A 23,369-nucleotide genomic window follows, 5' to 3' on the forward strand; every position below is an offset into this window, starting at 1 on the left:
ATACCTTCTCTAAAGTAACAGTGGTTACTATTCCCAGACATCAAGTGATCATATGACCTGGTTTGCCTAGGACAGTTCTGATTTATATCTGTTGTCCCAATGTAAATAGCTTCCCTTGCCCCCAAGCCCCTTCACTCTTAAAAGTAACCTGGTTCAGACTTCTGGTAAAATGGCAGAGTAGACGGTCCCCAGCGTCACTCTCTCCCACAAATCAACCAATGTACTTACAACTATAAAAAAGCAATTACAGCCAAGCTGGGTCCACTAGAGCTCAGGAGAATAGGAGAGACCTATGGAGTGTATGAAGGCAGGAGAAGCCACAATGAAAGAAAAAAACAACTCTGACGGTTTCTAATCCTAGCTGCTTCCAGGCTAGAGCTGCTGAGCACACGGAGCAGGAGCTGGCAAAAGCTGCAGTTATGCCCTTCAGATGGAGTTGCTTAGAGGAGGCAGGGGAGAAGAGGTCCTTGGTGGACTCCAGGACAGCAAGACCACTAATAGGGTTCCCATGGACCCACACAGGAGCAAAGAGCCACAACAACTGAAAAAAAGGAGCCACTCAGAGGCTGGTGAGTTATCACAAGTGACAGGCGTGTGGCCTGTCTCATGGGAAGTGCTTGGAGTGTGGGCAGTGGGGGGAGATGGGCCCACCAGGAGAACACTGGTGCACAGCAAGGACAGCTGATCTGACCCCCAATCAGTGTAGGACCACTCAGTGGAGACTGGTCAGGAATATAGAATTGCATGGGGTGCAGTTTAATGAAAAGACTGGGGCCCAGACCAGAGTCTTTCTGCTCTTTCTACACAATCCAGGTGTACTGGATCTCATGAGAGCCAGAAGTTCCTATAAAGTCAACCACTAAAACCTGAGCTACACAAAAAGCCTTCCCTAGGGAACCAGCAGCAAAGCAAAAATTTAGCTCAACCACAGAGCTTAAATACTGGTCCCCACAGAAAGTTCCCCCATTTTAGAAGTAAGCAAAGGACAACAAATTCATTCCAGCGCAGAGTTCAAGTGGTGGGAACAGCAAATAATCCAACACAGAACTGAAAGAAAAAACAAAGTACCCACAACCAAAGTTTGATATTAACTAGTAAAGATCTCATTTCACCAAAGAACACCTATAATATGTAGAAGGACCAGAAGTCCCCTGGGCTACCAAGCCAGAAAGAGGGGAGGGCCAAGCACCTCAGCCAGGCCTTCTGACACCCGCAACCAGTCCAGAAGGTGGGGGCCTCAGGCCTCAGCCACACACACACCCCCCACACAGACCAAGAACCAGCCCAGCAATGACCACAAGCTGCTGCAGGAAGCACCCCAGGTTCCCAAGCTGAGGTCGTCAGGGAGCAAGGGTTTTTGCCACACCCCCATGACATCTGCATCCAGCCCAGCAATGACCAAGCCACTGCTGGAAGCCCCCTGGTCTCCCCTGTGGGAATGAGGGGGGTGCATCACGCCCCAATCCTGCCCCTCCTCTTTTCTCCTTCTTCCATCCCATTTCCTTCCCCTTTCCCCTCTCTCCCTCCTTCCCAACTGCTCCACAACATCCCAGAATGTAAAAAAATAATATCAGATGGTAAAAATACATGTTGACCTGTACTGGTTATTGGGCTATTTTTCTCCCCACAGCTCGAAACCTCTATGCTATACTCAACTGTGTAATACTATGGCTAGGACTGTGAAAACTACATTTCTCCTTTGCCAGCTGAATTTTTGTAAAGGTCCAGTAATAGGAGAACTAGAAGATAGAGACAGGAAGACAGGAGGAGGGAGAAAGAATCTTGCCATTTCCTGCTGCTTGCTGTTTCCATCGGCATCCCCAGAACAACAGCTCTTCATTCCAATATCAGCAGTGATAGCAACTGGAGCGGTTCCATTCTCCAGCTTTTTCTCACCATTTCCTAAACCAGCCTCATCATTCCCCACCAATACTAGCATCACCTGCCAATGCCCCCTTCTCAAATGTCATAGTGCCCGCTCTGCTGAACCTTTCCTCCCAGGTTCTAGTTTCTAGGAATCACAACCTCTATCTTGTTCCCTCAGGCCTAGGGCTGGTAGGTGTTTCCTGCAGCTAACTATTTCAGTGTTACCTTTCTGCTTTTTCAGTTCTCCAATACCAATTTTACTATTCCTTATACTACACTCTTTATTTAGTCACGTTCTTCCTCCTGTCCAGACCCAGACTAATACTGATAATATCCAGATGAATGAGATTGAGGGGGAGGGGAGAATTTTTGCTTTTACTTTATAGAATGTCTCTGTGTATTACTTATGTAATTCACATTTAATTGCATATCGTGACTTTTGAAATTTTTCCCTTCTTCATGTCTTCAGAATATTGTAAATAATCTTTTGAGAGCACACCACTTTTAAACCCTCAGGAGAATTTACTCCCAAAGACTAGCATCAGATGGCTTATGGAGTAGAGGCCATAGACACTGTCTACTCTCCATGGTGCTTACTAATGTAAGGTCATTAACACCACACATCAATTCAATTTGAAAGCCTTCCTTTGGAGTGCTGTATGAATTTCCTGCAATAAAGGATTAAATAAGCCTAGCACTATAGCTACCGGTGATATTATAATATAGTAATAAATAAATTTTTGGTCTCTGCCTCTGGTTCCTGGCACACAGTTCCTAACCCCCTAGAAATCTCCAGTGATCAGTCTTTTTTGAATGTTAATAAAGGATGATAGCTGGGGGCCTCCATTTAGCCTCAGGATGGCCCCAGGATGGCCTCAGGATGGGGGAGGTCCGGTTGCCAGGGGAACCACGCGATTACAAGGTTGAAACTTTCATCCCACCACCCCACCTCCTGAGAGGGCTGAAGGGCTGAATGTTGCTTCCAGTTGCTAAACACATGAAGGTGCCGGGAGAGTGGGGAGCCTAAAGAGAATATGGAAGTTCACACTCCTTTCCTCATACCTTGCCTTATATATCTCTTCATCTGGCTGTTCATCTGCATCCTGTGTAGTAGTACCCTTTATAATAAACCAGTAAACACATTTCTCTGAGTTGCAAGCCATCCTAGCAAATTAATCAAACCCGAGGGGCTTGTAGAAATTCCCAAGTTTCTCACATCATGAAATGACACGATGATAAATATTACTAATATCCACCTCCTTTTTACAGAAAATTCACTCCTTTCTTCATATTGACACCTCTACTAGCCAATCTTATCGGCCTTTCAACTCGAAAGTTACTGATTAACAATACTGGAAGAAACTTGAGAATAACTCATTTCCTTCCACAAACACGAAGAACAGAGATGAGCAGTCTTTCCAGTAAGAGAAGAAACAAAATTTCTGGTATCCTAAGGAGAAAGTATTTGTATCAAGAACAAAGATATGTCTGTAAGTGGTAAAAAGTAGTTTGGGTTATTGTTCCAATAAAGTGGTAGAAGACTAGCAAGCCTAGATTTTTGTCTATTTTATTCTTCACTTTCCTGGAAATCAATATATTTTATGATCAAGAAACAGAAGGCAATTCATCAGTAAAGGTAATAAAAATTTTTAAATTTCAAAGTCTATTTGTTACCCTGAATATTGTTACTACTGTGAACACTGATTTCATTTTAAAATTGTTTTACACGAGGTGAACAATTAAACTTGCTTTCTAGATACCTGTTTGAAATATCATCACTGTTAATATTCTTTCTAGTGGGCAGCTCTTAATACTCTAGGAGGCACACTATTTTAAGTGCCTCAAATTATACTGTCCTTGAAATTTAAAACAAGAAGTCTAAAGAAAATCACTTAAATAGACAACTCTCTTCCTGGGAGAGTACATACCACCAAGAACCAGATTATTTTGGTATTGATACCATTTTCCTATGGCCTAGCTCCCATAACTACTTGTTTCCCCCTAACATATACTTCTGTAAGGCAGAAGAGCCCACCAATACCGTGTAAGTTTGTCTCTACTGTTTCCTGGTGAATCACAGAATGTTCCTTTACATAGGTAAAACGTAGCCTTAAATTATTTCTGTGGCTTACAGTTTTCTATTTTCATCACTATGACATTTAATTGAGTGATAATTACCTTAACAGATCAAAATTCAAAAATTTAAATCTTTCACTTTGTCAAGAAATTAGATGATTTAAACTACATTCATTCAATTAGTTTAAGAGGGAAATATTCAGATTTAACTGTCACACTTACGTAAGATACCAAGAGTTATAGAACATAATACACGAGGATAAATGGGTCTATATGCACAACACTTATTCCCTCCAAACTGAAAGATGTGAATCTTAAAAAAGGAATTAGGCCTACATTGAGTCATCTTGTCAAACATGATGAAATCTTAGGTAATGGAAAAATATGCTACTTTATTGCTATTTGTATTTCAATTCTTGCATCAGAAACTAGTAAAAGTGTAAAGAGAAAAAAATTTAAGAAATACACTATTGAGATTTAACAGATATTGGGAAGCAAAATAAAATAGGAAATTTACCAAACTTTAAAATACTAATAAAATAAAAATTTTATTAATGCAAGTCTAAAAAACGTGCTCACCAAAATAAAATACTAATGTTAAATTAAAAACTTCAAAGAATGTATACCAGATGATTTGATTTTTTACAACTTTATATAAAAGCTATACTATAAATACAAAGCTAAACTATTTGAGTACCAACAATACTGTTCATACAAAGAAACTTAACAGTAGTAAAATACAAATACATAAGATGCATATTTTTGGTCCTTTTGGAAAGAAGAACTAGGTTGGTTTCTTTTTTAACATGGCTCCAGGCACAAAAATAGAATATAAGATGGATGGTAACTGCAACATTCTTAGTGTTTATCCTTGTAATTCTTTAAATGTCACCAGTCATAATAGCAATGAACTCCTCTTGATTTACTGTGGTAAGAAAGAAAATGTAACAGTCAAAAATACAAACACCTTATTTTTTCAGAGAATATAACTACCAATTTACACTAAGTATTTTTTAAATTTTACGTTATACAAAATTCTTAATAAATCAAGAATGGCTTTTTGCTTTTACTTCTTTGCTAGGAAGTTGAACATGTTTATTAAATAAAACTTTGTGAATACAAAAATACCTAAATATGAGACAAACATTATAAATTAGTACATATTCTATAACATTAACGAAGGAAAAGACATATTATAGGTTACTGAAAAAGTCAAAGTCTTCAAAAAGTTCATGGAAAGATTCATATTATCTTTTAATTCTATTTTTCAACAAACTTTTTGAAGTATGTCCATTTATTTGTACATACTTGCTAAACTAAACTAGTTCAAAAGCTGGACATTTTTAATTTCTTAAGTGGTTAAACAATACTCTTTATTATCTTGTTCATTTAGCAAATCTTTCCTTCATGTGTAAGCTTGAACATACCACAAATGTAAAACAGTAGAATTCAAAAAAATGAGAATATATTAAAATCAGAAAAACTTTCAAATTGTTGTTTTTGGAACTTCTATATATTTAAAAGCCTATTTAAAAAATAATAATTGAAACCACATCATCATACTTCAAAAGTATTACTAGAAATGGCAATTTGAAAAAAAATACAGATTTAATATTAATTACCAAGGTAACATAGCAACTATAAAATATAGATGTAAATACAGGAAATAATCACTGATAAAGACTAATTACCAGAATATAAATATAATGTAATATAATTAACCAAAATTAGAAATAAATTCAGTAAGAACCTCCAATTTATAAAGTATAATGTTTAGGACAGCAATCTAGAAATAAACAGGATATCAGATAGTCTTATTAAATATAATTTTTAAAAACCAATACACACACACACCAATTAACAGAAATGTTCAGAAAAGAATGCTTCCTCTTTGTAACACAATGATTTCATGCACCCCAATAGTTAATACATATCTTAACAAAACAAAACAAAAAACAAGGCATGAGTTATGAATGATAATTTTGATATTTGTAAAAGAATACTACATCGAGAAATAAGAAACATGGACTCTAGTCATAGCTCTGCATAGAACAGTTCTGTATTTCATTTTCTTCATCTGAAAACACTCAACTATGACCTGATGTTTGAGGTTGTTTCTAATTCTTAAATACCTCAGATGGTAATATATGAAAACACTCCATTGAATTAACCATTTTTAAATGCCTAGTGAGTGCCAATGCAATACTTATACTACGAGTACAATATATCAAATAGACACCAGGGTTCTTATACTGAAATTAAATTGAGGAAGACATTAGATGATATAAAATTGTTCATTTTCTTAAGTGTAACAATGATATCATAGTTATGAAAGATAATATCCTTGTTCTTAGTAGATGCATGCTAAAATATTAGGGGTCAAGTTCTTGATATATGGAACTTATTTTCAAACGGTTCAGAAAAAAACATACACACCACAGATAAAACAGAGTAAAATATTACTGAATCCAGGCAGAAGATACAATGATGCTCACTGTTCTAATGATTTTTCCCCATGTTTGGGAATATTTATAATGAAAAGTTAGAAAAAATTAACCAATTAAAAAATGTTGAGATAAAACATGTATATCAGGAATAAAAGAATATACTGTTTCCAGATACTACATAAAAAACCAGTTTTAATAATTATGTTAATCGGGTTTTATATGTGAAAAAGAGAATACTCTGTAACACAAATCATGATTATTAAAATGAAGACCAAATATTAGTGTTGGGAAAAAAATCCATTCTAATGGGAAAAATTATTACTGATGAGAAAAATTCAGGTAAAATTAAATCAAGACTTGGGCTCCAAACTAAAAATATAGGATTGGAAAGGAAGTGGAAAGAGAGCTGGGCTGGGAGAATAGCATCAGAAATATAGACAGAGAACAGTGTATCCCTAGCAAAAACAAGCTATGAGTTAAGAAGAATGAGATATCCAGAAGCTGGTAGAGAACAATGAATCCATGCATTCAGTATTAAACATCTATAAGACACTATGACAGATACAGTGAGAATAGAATACAAAATCTGTAATACTCTTAAACTACTTTCAAGGATCTTACAAACTGGAGAAGTGATTTTTAACTTTCGCAGTTAAACAAACACATTTGAATATCCTATGAAAGCTATGACTCCTCTCTCCCCCCAGTAAAAAAAAAAAAAAAAAAGAAAGTTCAAATATATAAAATTTTAAAACAATTTAAGCAGCATGTACCCTCATTTAAGAACCCCTGATTTAGGGATTCTAGACTGAGGCACCTAGACCAAAACAGGAATCAAGAGTATATTCTTAAGAAAAAGAACATGATGAAGACAGCCTTAGAATGATTTGACTATAAATCATTTTAATAGTGTAATACAGCCATGATTAAAATATTCAAAATCTGAAAATTATTTATGTTTTGTGACTTAATGATCTAAAACTTCTTCACAATCTGTAAAATTTCAATCCTGGAATTTAAAATTAAGATTATAGAAGTTCTAAAATCATAAAACACTTAATTTTTAAATTATTTGTATATAATTACTTTAAAGTATAATAGCATTTAAAAGTATTTTAAATTATTCCATGATTTCATACCTAAAAACATAATACTGAAGTCCAAAAAAGCAAAAAGTAGAAAGTGGCTAAGGAAATTAAACTAGCGACCTCTACTACCAGAGAACCTTTCAGCCAATTAAAAGAGAATCTGTAACACCTTTGCCCATTTGGTTTTATAACCTTCTCTATCAACAGTATCTTATATCAAGTTCCTATAATAAATCTAGCATAATGCCTAGCTTAAAAGAAGCTTTTGATAAAATGTTTATTGAATCAAGCAAATATGACACTTCACTGTCTTCTATATTGCCTTCTTTAACAAAGTTTTCATAAATCAACCATTTCATATGGTAAATCTTATTCAAGTCACTAACAATAAGAATTTTCAAGAATTAAGTAGATTAAGTACCTTAGAGATCATCTGGCTTCAAAGGAAAAATAAACAAATTTTAACATAAAAGTACCAGTTAAATTTGTTGCTGCTAATACACTGCTTCCTATAATAGCCCGTAATTTTTTAAATTCCATAAACACAGAAGCCTAGTTAATATTTTACTTTACCCAAAAGGCAATACAGTATTATATTTCAAAGCACATTCTCTGTCATTATGAAGATGTGAGTTTGATTTCTGGCTCTGCTATACATTTGCTTTGTAATAACCTTGGGCAGATTATTAATCTCTCAAAGCTTTAACTTCCTCTTCTATTCATGCATCTATCCTATGTATGTACAGGTATAATACTGTATCTACTTTACAAAAGCTATTATGAAAATTAAGTGACAAAATCCAATGTAACACACTAAGCACAGATCTAGCATATGTATAGGAACTGCTAAATAAATGTTAACAGTCACCATTATTTAAAAGATGGTCCACTTTGGCTTTTTAAAAGTTACTTTAATTTTTCCAGAAAGATGCACCATGTTTTATCTATCTTGGAAGTAAGAGAGGGAGGGGTGCAATTCTTTCTGTATCATTACTATAGCTTTATGTCTAACTTTTAGTATATCTTATTTATCCGTAACTCCACATTCACCATGTTTATTACTCTATATACACAATTTAAGAAAAAACATTTTCATTGCTTTTAGATACTGGACAGTGTGAAAATTCACAACGACAGAGAATTACTAAAGTCTACAAAAAAGGCAGCAAAGTATTATGATCTTTAGCAATTTAATATACAAAGAAAGCAGTTTGTATCTCTAAACAAATTTTGGTTTACAGCCAAAAGAATCCATACTAAGTGTGTGAAAGTATCAAAACAGTTTGTTCCTCTGAATGCTATGAGCCCTCAATGGAACTCTCAGAATTTACACAGAGACTATTAGGGGAGGCTTTCGAGAAAAAAAAAAAAATGGTGTTTAAAATGTATCTGGGAGAATAAATAACATTTTAGCAGACAGAAGCTGGCAATTAGAGCATTCTAAGATTAAGGAACGGCATGCCAAAATGCACAGCATAAAAACATGTTTTCAGGGTAGACAGTATTTTGTCAAAGTGTGTACATGTAAGAGATGACGGCTAAAATAGAAAAGTGGAAGAATACAGTGGAACATAAAACAGGTTACATAAGGTGAGACAGATCATAAAAAGCTTTGAACTTTACTTATAGGTAGTAAAGAATCACTCTAAGTGTTTGAACATGTAAATGACCTCACTAAATCTGTATTTTAGGAAAACAATGCTATCAGTAGACTGAAGAAGAAAGAGATTAGAAACTTATAGGCCTAGAGAGCAATTAGGAGGCTACAAGAGACTGCAAATTGCGGGCAGAAACCACATGTGCCTTTTTCACTGTGTAGCACCAGTCAGCACACAGGACACTGCACCCAGTAGGCAGCCCAAGGAAAGAAAAATTGAGGCTATTATAATATTCCTAAAAAGAAGTTAGGTCCTGAACTAGGACAGCAGTGGACCAAAAAAATGTATAGATTCAAAACATTTGAATGGTAAAATCAACAGAATTTAGTAACAGTTTAGAAGTGTATGCAGGTTGAGAGAGAAGGCATCAAAGACTGAAATATTACTGTGTGCCTGAAATTTTGGTGAGGTATCATTTTCAGAGAAAAGTAAAGTAGCTTCTTGAATTATAATCTGTATATCTGGTTTTAAAGACCTGTTGCATTCTAAATTGAATATATGAAATATCTATGCAAAAAGCCCATTACAAGATGAACAATTACACTGAATAAAAAGTGATAGTTTGCAAAGAGTCTTGAAAGTCATTTGGTTTTAGAAAAATATACTATATATGTAGCATCAGGAATACTTGGAAAATACATTTTACTTAAAACTTACTCTCTCCATCACCATCTTTATCAAATTCTTCTATCATAGCCCGAAGTTCTTCATCACTCATATTTTCACCCAATTCTCTGGCAACACGTCGTAAATTCCTCAAGCTTATTTTACCTGAATCATCATCATCAAATAGTTTAAATGCTTTCAGTATCTCTTCATGTGGATCTCTTTCCAATATCCAGTCTGTCACTACAGTTAAAAAAAAAAAAAAAAAAAAAACCTGCATAATCATGAAGGCATTCATTTTTTAAATCAACCAAGTATTAGATGAGAATTAAAGCTGTGAATCTTGTCAACATGTAGTCTGATTACAGAATGTCAAATTAGATCCTAAAAACTCAGATAAGCCTGAAATTTAATAAACCAAATCTGTATTTTAAAATGTAACCTTTTTATTATCAACAATTTGACATTCTAAGAGTAACCAAAACTATATCACACAGAAGCAAAATAAAAAGAACTACATTTATGCCATATTTACTTAAGGTCTGCTATTATCAAGAACTGTACTAGGCTCCACTAACATCAAGCACACAAATCTAGGAGTTTGTAATCTAGTTGTGGCGAGACATACCAATAAAACAGTTAGAGCCAAATAGATAAAAGCTGTTTGCTGGCTAAACTTACTACTAACAATGATTCTTCCTCAAATTTAATACAACTTAAAAATAAACAATAACAACAACAAAACCTGAGAAAGTAACAAAAAGCATTGCCATCACTGACACAATCTCGGACAGTATATGAAAATTCCACTGATATCTTCATGACTATAAAAACCTACTGGTTTTCGAAAATGTGGAAAATAGTTGAAAGGACTGAATCTGATTACAGTAATAAAGCCAAAAGAAAACTCTGGAAAGGAAGTCTCTTTGAAGTCATATCCATTTTGTTTGGCAAGATAGTAACTCAAAGACAACTAACTAAAAATGAATGTGAATAATTTCAGACTTCACAATAGTATATTCTAATATACTAAATATAATCATATATAACAAAATAGTGAACTTAAAAATTTTTTACATTACCAATCTTTAATCAATTGCCATATAACAAAAATTGAACTAAAAATATATGGTATAATATTTTTTAAGTTATTAGATAAAATTCTGAAAATATCTTAATAAACATTTCCGAAGTAATTATACATGCTATTCTATCACTACAGGAAAAGGTTATTTATGACTTTCACTATGCCATTAAAAATAACCCAGCCCTGTTGAGGCTTACAGAATCATCAAAACTCTGCTACTGCTTATAGATGGAAAGTACTGGAATGTTTAATGAATCCAAAATGAAAAATACAATCCAAGTCCCAACAAGTTATTGTTTTGCTGCTGTTTCATCTATATTTGGTTAATAAAAGCACCTATTCAAGTTAATGTTTTATCATCTGCACATATATTCAAGTTTTCTTTTATCCATTAATTTTATCCAAAAAGGCTTCCAAGTAACTAATTGAAGTATATTACTATAAGTATGCAAATGATCAAAGCTCATAAATATTCAGTCAAAAAGGAGTTGGCATATATACAGCCATAACACCAAAATAAAATACCGCACTTAACTCTATGGCTCATACTCAACTTATTTTGAATTTAGTCCCAACAAAAAAGCAGGACAAGGAAAAAAAGTGTTAAGAAATTTTTTTCACCAATTAAATAATTTACATGACAGGTGAACCAAAAAAGCAGCTTGCTGAAAGTATTAATGTACTTAAAGAAGCAACAGGGTGATCTGGGGAACAGATGGGACTCCAAGATGTATGAATTCTTATCCCACTGGTGCTTTAGTTGTGTTAGTTATTTCACATTTAGGTATCTATATAATCTTTTATCAATACACTCCCTTAGAATGTGGCTTTTTCTTAGAAATTATAAATGTCCATCATTCTGGACAGCTAAAATATTACCTAGTGTAAAAGTTTATGATGACTCGCCTCTATGCCTCAGGTTCTATTCCTATTCTACAAAGTAGAATTTAATTATAAGAAATAGATATTTTTTTCAATGAAAATAAGTCAATTGACATACAAACAGTTAAGGTAGGTTTCATCTATTTCACAAAACTCCAAATTTCTGTCCACGTAATTCTATTTTCAAATGATTTAACTATAGTATCAGAAACATATTTCATCAAAATAATTAGACCTTACACATACAAGCATAAAAATCACATAATACAGCAAATTTAAAAACCACATTAAAAGTAAATCAAAAATCATTAAAGGTAATACTAGTAACATGGCTTCAACTATATGTCTCACTGCCTTTTGGAAGTTTGCATCCAAACATACCACAATTACTTTAAACTCAGCATGCTGGACTCCAAACTCCTTTCAATATCACCATGGTAGCTGTCGCTACTTCCCTCCACCCCCCAAAAGATAAAAGCATCATTAACAGCTAGTTTCCCATATTTGAAAAATCTGAATCATTTTCAATCCATAAACCTAATCAGTGTTTAGATCTGATCGTACTGAAGATACTCTCTTTTTTACTCTTATATGTATCTCTTTTCTTTTATCCTCACCAACCTCAGTATAAAAAGTCTAGTATTTTCTGCCCGCAGTCTCTCTTCTCTCCGACTTATCTTCAATACTTTCATCAGTTATCTTCCTAAAACATATCATATTCCCTACCTTAAAAATTGTCAATGATCCTCTGCTAATTAACATCCAAAGTCTAAATGTTATGCAAGATTTTTTACAATCTGGCTCAATCCTACCTTTGCAGTCATTTCCCTATCCTCTAGGCAAGGGGTCCACCTGAAGTTTTTCAAACATACTATACTTCTAGTACCACTCTTTGTTGCTCCTGTTTCCTATGTCTGAAATGCCTTTTCTCTACTTCTCTAATCTTCTCTTTGAAATAAAATCCTATTCACACTTCTAAAGGCCTAAATTAAAATTCTCCTCTGCAAAGTCTTCTTTAATTCCTCTAGATCAGGGATTGACCAATCTTTCCTGTAAAAGGCCAGATAGTAAATACTTTAGGCTTTGTAGGGGACCATAAGGTCTCTGTCTGAACTACTCTCTCTGCCACGGTAGCAGGAAAGTAGCATACAAGAATGGGCGTGGTGGTGTTCAAATAGCAGCAAAATTTGGCCCAAGGGCTATAGTTTGCTGACTGCTGTACCAGACAAAATTATTATTTATCACATAGTACCACAGCTTGCTGTCACCCATACTTAAACTGTATGCTCCTTAAAAAAAGAACCTCATAGGAACTTTTAATTAATTCCCCTTCCTCACCCCTTGAGCACAGTACCTAATGCCAAAAAATTCAGTACGTTTGTTAACTAAGCAAAATGAAAACAATAATACAATGAATAATAACAATAAAACAATGAATACCAAATTCTATTCTATACAGGCAATTAAATAACACATGCCAAAAATAGATGGAGTACAAACATCTGACTTATCTTGGTTATAAAGACAATTCCTAAAACACCCATGTTACTCAATAGCCTCGTGTGCTTTGACTCTAAACTTACATTAAATATATTTTAATGCTTTTTTCTAGTACTGAGAAGAATCCATTCAAGTGCCAGACATCATCCAGAAATATCTGTGGGATACTGTCCTTAGGCAGTAATAAAATGGTACATAAAACTACGACTTGAATGTTCTGACTTTGGAGTCATTAGTCCCAAAGCATAAAAACATATACTGTATTAATCTGTGGTCAGTTATTAGTTAAAAATTATTAACAAATGGGAGGAATACATAGTTCGTGACTGTTTGATTCCCAAATACTAATAAATTTTTACTTGACAGCTGGTACTCTCAATAGGTAACCTTAAGACAGCTAAGGTATGTGATGAAGAAAAGGTTGATTTTTAAGAATCAGAACTGAAGTTTAGCCACAGCTATTTATTCTAGAAGGAACCCAGTATTTCTGCTCTATTAATAACACAGAAAAGACGAGGTATCAGGAAAAGGTAGAAGTGACATGGGACCCTGGTCTCAACTCCTAATAAAAATCACAATTTTAAAATTGTATTAATTTTAAATGAAATGTATTTTGTAAAATTATTAATAATGATGACATAGCCTGCAACTACAAAAAAAAAGACAATGAGAAAAATATACACAGAGTAGAATACTTTATGCCCCAGTGATGCATATATGATTACTTCCATCCACTGAAACAAGTGAAACAAAGACTATTTTTTACAAGTAACAATAATAGCAGATAATAATGTGGTATCATCAGTTCAGAAAAACAACTTAATAGAAATAAACCCAAATATTTACACATTCTATGTATAAAATTATAATAGCAAAGTCCCTGACTTCCAGAATCCTCTATTCTGAAAAAGCCTGATCTATATATATGCTATAAATAATTCATTAAAATCAACTATACAAAAATTTAACTATATTAAGCCATGACCCATTATCTTCAATTGCTACTCTAAAATGTTTTCTTCTGCTTCCAGTCTGCCAACTGCCTCCCTTACCACAACATTTTCTTCAATACCAACTCTAAACAGATGACTTTATTCACTGAAATCAAGGTCATCCAGAGTATGTAGCCCCTCATAAACTTTGTCAACCTGAGGACATATGCTTCATCTATGACAAAAAATACCAACTGCTACGAGTTTTCTCTTCTCCCACTTTGCCAACAAAAATCACATACTAGTAAGGTCTTGGGAAATATTTGCCAAACAGCAGGACACCACATTTTCTGTTATACTGAGAGAAAATACTTTTTGATCACCTTTTTAGTTTAACACGTAATATAAACACACATCACTTGAAAAAGTATCTTTCTATAAAAAGCTACACAACAGTTCCTTGGTTAGAATCTTTAGAACAAAAGACAAAACTATATATCTCACAGTAAAGCTGTAATTATATTTTTCCTTGAATATCAGAGGGAAAGTACCAAAAAAAAAAAAAAAAACCCCTGAATAAGAGCCACATTATACACCAATGTTCAATAATAAATTCCATAACCTAGAGAATTTATTAAAAATACTCATATTAACCAGATAATTTCCTAACAATTGCTGATTACGTAGACTATTAAAATACACACCAACTTCATTAAAATCTTCAAAGGTGATTTTCCCTGTGGCTTCTCTGTCATAATCTTTAAGAATCTTCAGTACATCAGCTTTTTTTACATCAAATCCCAAGGCTCTCATTGCCACCTTTTGGATTAAAAGGGAAGGACAAATTATAAAACACTCTGAAAAAGAAGTGATTTCCAAATCACATCTTAAGATGTAAGTTTTTATATCTTAAGAGATAACATTAATAAAATGTAACTCTTTTGCATGTTTTACATCTCTAAAATAACAAAGTGAGTGTTGCTGTTCTCTCCTGAAATTAATAATTTTTTTCATTTACATATTACTTTTTTTATATGACAAGCTAATCAATAAGTGTTTGCAGAATATACTACATTATGCACTGACAATGCACAGATCAGTTTAACAAGCTATTTGTTTTCAAAGGATAAACAACCAAAATGGTAAAAAGGCATCACATAAATATTAAAAAGTTAATCTATAGAAGATATAAAAACATTAAAATAAGAACTACCATCAGACCCTACATGATTAGTTATCAAGTAAGTAGTCCAGGACCCTGAATTTAGAGAAAAAAGAGATCTTGTTACTGGTAACAAGGAAAGAGACATATGTTAATGGTTAAAGAATTCTTATTTGGAAAAATTCGAGTATTCCTTGATGGATAGATAAAGTGGAGTGGTAGGGCATTTGAACGGATGACTGGTATTAAAACAGACACCAAAACAAAGAATAGGTTTGAGGAAAAATGAGCATAGTAATTTACCTTACCTGAATAGAAGAAGGCAGCAAATGAGAAAAGTACATGGTAGTAAAAGTGTAGAGAAAAATAAAAGTATAGGAGTATTCAATACAAAACAAAGGAACCTGAATTTTATGTAGTATGTAATGAGGAGACAGTAAAGGTTTATAAGCAGTGAGCAATGTGGTGAAAGAATTTTTAAAAGATCCAAATTGAAATCTAATCGTAGTGTGCAAGGTGAATTAGAAGTAGAGAAACCATTTAGAAAGCTCCAGGTATGAAACAAGGTTCCGAACCCTGAAGTCAACGTCAACAAATGAAAGAGACATCATAAAGGAAGAATTGATCAGATCTGAGTAACTAAAAACACTGTGGGAAAAGAGAGCCAAAGAAGACTACAAGATTGAGAAAGGTAGACTTATTGACATATTATTGCTTTTATACATTCTATTCTGTCACTGAATAATTCCTTACCCCCACTTGGATGCTTTAAAATCTCTTATAAAGTTACTAAAATTAAAACTACCAAATAAACATTTATATCACATATCCGTGTTACTAAAAATCCCAAAATGTTATCTTTCTCATTGTGTTGAATGTATGACCCCCAGGACTACTCTAAACACCAATTTGCCCTTACGTCTTTATAAATATTCTCGTCCTTAAAGTTGACATTTTTCCCCATTAGCATGTGTCAACATCAGACCCCTCTTATGTTTACATTGCAGAAAGTAAGCTGAGACTGTGTTACAAGCAGCTGGCTGGTTAGCTCAGTTGGTTAGAGTGCAGCCTTATGACACCAAGGTCAGGGGTTCGGATCCCCATACCAGCCAGCCACCCAAAAAATCAAAAACAAAATAAAGGTTTAGAGAGACTGTGTTACAAGCATATTTAAACTAAAAGATTAAAAGACAAATAACATTCCCACAATCTGAAAAAAGTATAAGTCACCAAGAAAAAACAAAAACAACAGTAAGAAGAATATGGTAAGAACTGTTTAAATTCCATAGTTTGAAATCCTTTATTTGTGCAAATGAAAAATAAGCAGCTTCCACAGGAACGTATTTTTACATCCAAAATACTGTTCGTTTTACCATGTGAAAAGATTTTCTGAAAGATATGTTAGGGGTTCTATTCAGTTTTATTATCACATCTAACTGTGAATGTTTAAAATTGCTTCATAGTTCCAAAACCAGTTTAGTTAAAATAATTATATAGAAATGTATTTTAAAGCAACTGTCAAAAATGCAAATCATTTTAACAGAGAAATATATATTTTAAAGTATACTATTACCTTTAATTCGTGATAGTCTATTGCTTCATCTTTGTCTGTATCAAACAGTTCAAAAGCATCTTTAATTTCCTGTTTCTGTTCCTCGGAGAGTTCTCTTCTTTTTTTCCTCTTTGTTTTGTCTACTACAAGCTCGCTTCTATGAAATGGAAAGAAAAAAGTCTTTAGTCCACTTTAATTCTATAGTTAATGCAAATTAGCCAATGAACGATTTTCAAAAAAGAAATATTTTGAAGAACGATAAAGAAATTTTCCCTCTATGAGTCAATGTCCTACTTATTCCGTGGTCCAAACTGCTATAAATTTGCACTTCCCAAAACTGAAGACTGTTACAGGTTAAAAGAACTGAGGAAGAAACTTTCCCTCTTCTCAGCTTTGTATTTTATTGCTGCTCATGTTAGCGTGGAAGAAACAAGAACTGTGAATAAGAAACGTTACTTTTTTGTCAAAAACCCCATGAAAGTAAAATTCTTAATTCACAATCACTATATATTTGGTTTACTTTTGATAGTTCTTTATAATTAGTTCTCAAAATCATTACAAAAATATATACAATTTATCAATTAACTTTAAAGTAGTTGGCATTACAGGCTCAAAATACTTTTAGATGACATGTTTCTAACATTTTGGCACTTTATTTGTAATTTCTTCCATTGATACTAAGAAATCACTCAAAATATTAAAGAGTCTAAACATATTACTAATACTAAACGCCAAAAAAGTACATAATATTTGTGCTTAATTCTATATAATAATGTGAAGAATCTTATAAGTCTCACTTAACATTTAAATCATAGGCTAAACTTCTAATGAACTCTGGAAAAATTTAAAGAAAATAAAAAGCAAAAATTATTTTAAAGCCAGAAATGTCTTCCTTAAGAGCTGCTCCAAATTTTCATGCGGGGAAAATTTTTCATATAGGAAAAAGTTTTGAAACAGAAGTATCCCATAAAACTTTAAATGTAAAAACCAGCTGATGGTATTAGAACACGTTATCTGCATCTGAAAGATGTTTTGGTCTCTGAAATACACCAAAAAATAAAGGGGGGGGGGCTAAGAGACGACTAGAAAGTGACCAGCGGGCGCAGTATGATAAAGCTGAGGAAAATCTTTCACAAGAGACATGACTTGACACAAACTTGGGCATTTCCGTGTCAGTCATTCCCTCACCAAGACTCCGAAAAGAAAAGTCCAGAACCGACCCATACCTGACCCCATCCAAAAGTACCACGATTATACTTCGGCAGAACATGGTACTTTTTTAGAGTTGCATAACTACATGGATATTTTTAACGTATAACGTCTAGACCGGGGCAGGGGGGCAACAGACAAAGGGTTAGAGGTTGGAACTGAATGAAAGGTAACGAAATTCAAGAAACAAGAAATCCGAGAGAGACTGTTAATTAAAGGCACCAAAACGGGTCTTCGGTTATACCATAAAGTAGGGCCCAGAGAGAAGAGCAAAAAGTTTTTGCATTATTTCCAAAACTACACGTAAGTGAATACGTTAGCAGGCTGCAGGAGAGGTGGAGCCGTAGACTACGTACGAGGAACAGAATGAAAGGATGCCCCATGGCCTGATTCCTCCCAGAAACATCGTGAGTAGAAACCTCACGATACTTCAACTCCCTCCTCGCTCGCGACTAAGCTCCGCTTTCAAGCTATCCAAAGCCCCACGCGCTCAGGAAATGTACTGGGCTCATCCCCTGCAGGACGCCAGGGGCCCCAGGGTGGGGGGCTCAGGCATGCCGCCCCAGGCTCCTTTCCCTCGTCCCAAGCTGCATCCTCTTCCTCGTCTCGGCCCCAAACGGCCTCCCTTCCACACACACCCGCCCAGGGTCCCGTTTCGGGGTAGGGAGAGCACTGCCGCCTCCTTATTACCGACCTCAGAGCTAAACTCATTTTCTCTTCGGACAGAGATGTTCCTTTCAAGAATGATTTTACTCCCACCCAAGGATGCACGACTTCCACAAGCCGTTCAACAGTCGGGGACGACCTCAGCGGCCCCAAGGACCTCCCACAGGATAGACACTTCTGAGCTGGATTGGTTGAAAATATCTAATGTTCTGCCCTTTAGGGCGGAATTTCACTAGTCCTCTGTGTTCATTGGGCAGATTTCCCGTCAATCAAAGAAACCTTTCTACCCTCCTCTCCTGCTTTTAGGTTGGCCACATGCTTTTTCCCAGAATCCTTTGCGGGGCTGGCGTCAGCGTCCCTGCGCTGCGCCTCCCTCTGGAGTCCTGCGGCGGTTGGGCAAGTGTCCGGAGACTCGGCGGACGTGTCCGAGGGTGGTGAGGGAAGAGCCACGCGGCAGGCTGTCATCCGGCTAAAAGGAGAGAATAGCTTGGGAGGGATGTCTGTGAAACTTGTCTCCGCTCTGTTCTAAAATTTTAAACGGCCTGTGTACCTGGGGGATTTGTTTAAAACGCTGATTTAAATCCCCTTTTCTTCTTTCTAATCCCAGCAGGTGTGAGTCTGCATCCCCCCCACGCGCCCCCAACCCTGGACGGTTTGGATTTTCATTGGGTTGGATTATTAGGCTATTTACGGTGAAGCTGTACCGAAGCCGTCCTTCCCTCTCCTTTTCTTCCTTTGAACTGTTTGGAACGGATTTGTTCGCTTCTGTCTCTTATTTTCCAGTTCTGTGAGCTGTTTATACACGATATTGTCTTCACTACCAAACCAAGTCTCCTGAAGCTCACTTGAATATTCAGTATGTTTACTCGTCCCACCTTTTAGACTGAATTTCTTGAAGGCCAGGATTGTATATTCCATTTAACGCTATTCCTTGGGCCTAATAAAATGTCTAATGCATAAGTTCTCAATGAATATTTGCTACATTGAATGAAATCTTGCTATGAAAACTCAAAAGTACTGAGCTAAGCTGCAAATCTCATAAATGTGAATCGAATGGCCTCAAGGTGGGAATTGAAGGGAAGGGAGAGGGTGTATAAACACTGCATGTATAAGGTATGTATACAAAGGTTTAGAGAAGGGAGAGAAAACAGCAAGGTAGAAGGTTTCTTGAAGATGACATATATGTTGGTCCTAGGAGGATGAGTTAAATTTGGACAAGTAAACATAGTATGATAAAGTAAAAAGAATAAAGATAGTATGACAGAATAAAGAAATAGCTAAAGGATATTATCCTCCCCCCCCCCCAAAAAAAGTAGGGAACTTTAAATTTTAAAGTACCTTTGTAAATCACCTTTGTAAATCCTTTTAGAGTCTAAAAGGAAGGTAAAATTGCAGTTACACACTAGACAGTAATGGCATTGAAAAAACTATACATTAAAATTTTTAGATATAGACTATAGAAGAAAATTATTTTAATTAAATAAGTATGAAAATAAACCAAGCATTTATTTGAAGATGTTAGAAATGAAAAAGTAATTTAAAATTATGACGAAGAAATTACTGAAGGTAAAAAAAAGCAAAATAATTAGAAAAAAATTTTTAACGGAAATTGATAAAATTAATGAACTGGTTAAAAACACTATTCTCACAATATTAAGCTGGCAATTCCAAAAAAAGTTCACAGATTTATGGGAAGTGTAACAAGAAAGGGAATAGTGCCACAAATAAGGCTGGTATTTTTAAAGAGAGGTTTAGAAATTATTAAAATACTTTAGACAACTGCATGCTGCCAATAAATATTAATACCAAAATGAAATAGTCACTTTTCAATGAAAACAAAGATAACTCAAAAAAGATAGAAAACTGAATTAGGTCAATATAGGCAGGACTGAAAAGAAAAGATGCCTAAATTCTGTACCCCCAAATAAAAAGCATCCAGCCCACTTAGATTTGTGGATGAGTTTTTAAAATTCTTGAACAGCTAATTCCTGTGCTTTAAACTCAAAGCATAGAAAATGATGAAGAGCTTATTTGCTTAATTTTGAAGCTGGCACAACTCTCAGCATCCTAAAAAACATTTAAAATCACTCGATGATGGAGTCTAGGCATGTTGCTTGTCTTTGTATCCCCAGTGCCTGGCTCATATTTAATGTTTATTTGTGAATGTATGTGCAAAAATACTAGATGTTAACAAAATTAATTTGGTACTGTTTTAAAGGAACGTTTTACTATAACCAAATAAAGTTTATTTTCTAAATGCAAAAATAATTCAAAATATAAATCTTTTAAATAATCACAATTCTAGGTTACAGAGATCATCTCAGTGTCTAAAAGGCACTGGATAATATTCAGTACCCCTTCTTCATAAGGCATATATTAATAAAGCAGGTATACAAAGTACTTTTTTTTTTTTTTTAACATAAACAACATACTTAAAACGAAAAACTGGTGTTTCTCAAACCTGGTCCCTGAAACACTAGAATTTTGTGAGATGTTTGTGGTCATTTAGTGAAGAATGAGTTTTGTGGGCAAATACTTCAGGAAATTAGATTTTTAAATGTTGAACTAAAATGTTTTTGACAAGACATGCTTTTAAGGGGATGACAGGGAAGTTATATACATCACTTCTGTTCATATTTAATTAGTAAGAACTATTGACATGACCACTCTTGGCTGCAAGGGAGGCTGAGAAAAATCTCTAGCTGGAAAACTGTGTGATCCCAAAAAGCACAGGCAAAAAAATAAATAAATAAACAGTGGTATTATATCAAACTAAAAAACTTATGCATGGCAAAGAAAACAATTAACAGTGGAAAGACAACCTACAGAATGGGAGAAAATATTTGTAAATTTTGCATCTGATAAGGGATTAATATCCTGAATATACAAAGAACTCAAATACTTAGTGAAAACACAAGTAAACCCAATTTTAAAAATGAGCAAAGGAGCTGACTAGGCATTTATCAAAGGAAAACATACAAATGGCCAACAGATACATGAAAAAAAAATGCTCAACATCACTAAGCACCAGGTGAATGCAAATCAAAACCACACTGATATATCGTGTCACCCCAGTGACTAGCTATTATCAAAAAGACAATAACAAATGCTGGCAAGGATGGAGAGAAAGGTGAACCCTCCTATATTAGTGGTAAGACTGAAAATTAGTGCAGCCATTATGGAAAACAGTATGGAGGTTTCTCAACTATAGCTAGAACTTGCCATACTGCTGGGTATATACCCAAAGGAATGGAAATCATCATGTCAAAGGGACACCTGCACTCCCGTGTTTATTGCGGCTCTATTTACAATAGCCAAGAGATGAAACAAACTTAAATGCCCATCAAAGGATGACTGGATAAGGAAAATGTAGTATATATACACAATGGACTACTACTCAGCCATAAAAAATAATGAAATTCTGCCATTCACAGCAACATGGATGAGCTTGGAGAAAATTATAAGTGAAACCAGCCAGGCACAGAAAGAGAAATACTGCATGTCCTCAGCCATAAGTGGAAACTAAAAAATAAATAAGAAAGAAAGATAACAACAATTACAATAATATGTTGAACTTTCAAAAGGAGAGAACAGAACTGTAGTTACTAGAGTTGGGAAAGAGGGAGGGAGGTTAGCAAGAAATTGGTAAAGGATTACAAAGAATTATTACATTTTGTGATGATGAATATACTAGTTACCCTGATTTGATTATCACACATTATACACAAGTATTAATATTCAACTCTGTACCCCACAAATATGTATAATCATTATGTTTCAATAGAAAATAAAATAAATAGCATGTGGATGATATGATTACTCGGAAAAATCCAAGAGTAGCAAAGAAACTATTGGACTAATAAGCGAATGCAGTAGAGTAGTTGATTATCAGACAAATTTGCAAAATTAATGAACATTTACAAAATATAATACAATGATTAATAATAGCAATATGAAATAAATTTTAAAACAAAATTTAACAGGAAATCTGTACAATCAGTAGGTAGAAAATCTCAAAATTCTACTAAAGGACACAAGATTTCAATAAGTTGATAGAGATGGTATGCTAGATGGGAAGATTCAGTATTGTAAAAATGTTGACTATATTCTGATATACTTTGGATGTGTTGCCTCCTCCCCACCCACCTCACCCCCACCAAAGCTAATGTTACAGTCTGATTCCTATTCCTAATGAAGGAGTGTTGGAAGATGTTTGGGTATTGGTGGCAGCTCCCTCATGAATACATTAATGCCGTCCCTGGGGTTGGGGATGTATGTGAGTGAATCCTCACTCTATTAGTTCCTGATGAGAGCTCGTTGTTAAAAAGAGCCTGGCACCTCCCCTCTCTTTTTCTCTTTTGCTTCCTCTCACCATGTGATCTTTTACCCTCCTGCTGCCTGCCACTTTCCGCCATGAGTAAGAAGCAGCCTGAGGCCTGTGCCAGATGCAGCTGTCCCAGAATGTTGAACCAGATAAACCTCTTGTCTTTGTAAATTACCCAGACTCAGGTGTTCTGTTATAACAACACAAAAACTGACTAACACATATTCTAAATTCATGTGTAAATTCAATTCAATTCAAAATTAAAATCTCACTTTTTTTTGAATTTAACAAAATTATTCTAAAGATCATGTCAA

The 23,369-nt window shown here is 34.6% G+C and overlaps 1 protein-coding gene across 2 annotated transcripts; it reads right to left on the minus strand.

Moving 5' to 3' along the window:
* Nucleotides 1-4,645: 4,645 nt before the first annotated feature.
* CETN3 (centrin 3) lies at nucleotides 4,646-18,779 on the minus strand. 2 transcript variants are annotated; one of them, XM_063087794.1, is made up of 5 exons: nucleotides 18,760-18,779; nucleotides 16,878-17,013; nucleotides 14,847-14,961; nucleotides 9,793-9,984; nucleotides 4,646-4,867 (listed from the first exon to the last, which is right to left on the minus strand). In XM_063087794.1, exons 1-5 carry the CDS (start codon nucleotides 18,774-18,776, stop codon nucleotides 4,824-4,826), a joined length of 504 nt encoding a protein of 167 aa, XP_062943864.1. In that variant the 5' UTR covers nucleotides 18,777-18,779; the 3' UTR covers nucleotides 4,646-4,823. The 2 variants fall into 2 exon arrangements, with proteins under 2 accessions (XP_062943864.1, XP_062943865.1); XM_063087795.1 differs by lacking the exon at nucleotides 4,646-4,867 and adding an exon at nucleotides 7,207-7,244.
* Nucleotides 18,780-23,369: the final 4,590 nt, after the last annotated feature.

Source organism: Cynocephalus volans, chromosome 2, assembly GCF_027409185.1.
Source record: "Cynocephalus volans isolate mCynVol1 chromosome 2, mCynVol1.pri, whole genome shotgun sequence".
Taxonomy (NCBI): Eukaryota; Metazoa; Chordata; class Mammalia; order Dermoptera; family Cynocephalidae; genus Cynocephalus; species Cynocephalus volans.

Coding starts and splice junctions, on each gene's coding strand:
- CETN3 (XM_063087794.1), bottom strand. Junction 14,962..16,877: donor TAGACTATCACGAATTAAAG/GTAATAGTATAC, acceptor TTAATCCAAAAG/GTGGCAATGAGAGCCTTGGG. Junction 9,985..14,846: donor TGAAGATTTTAATGAAGTTG/GTGTGTATTTTA, acceptor TTTTAACTGTAG/TGACAGACTGGATATTGGAA.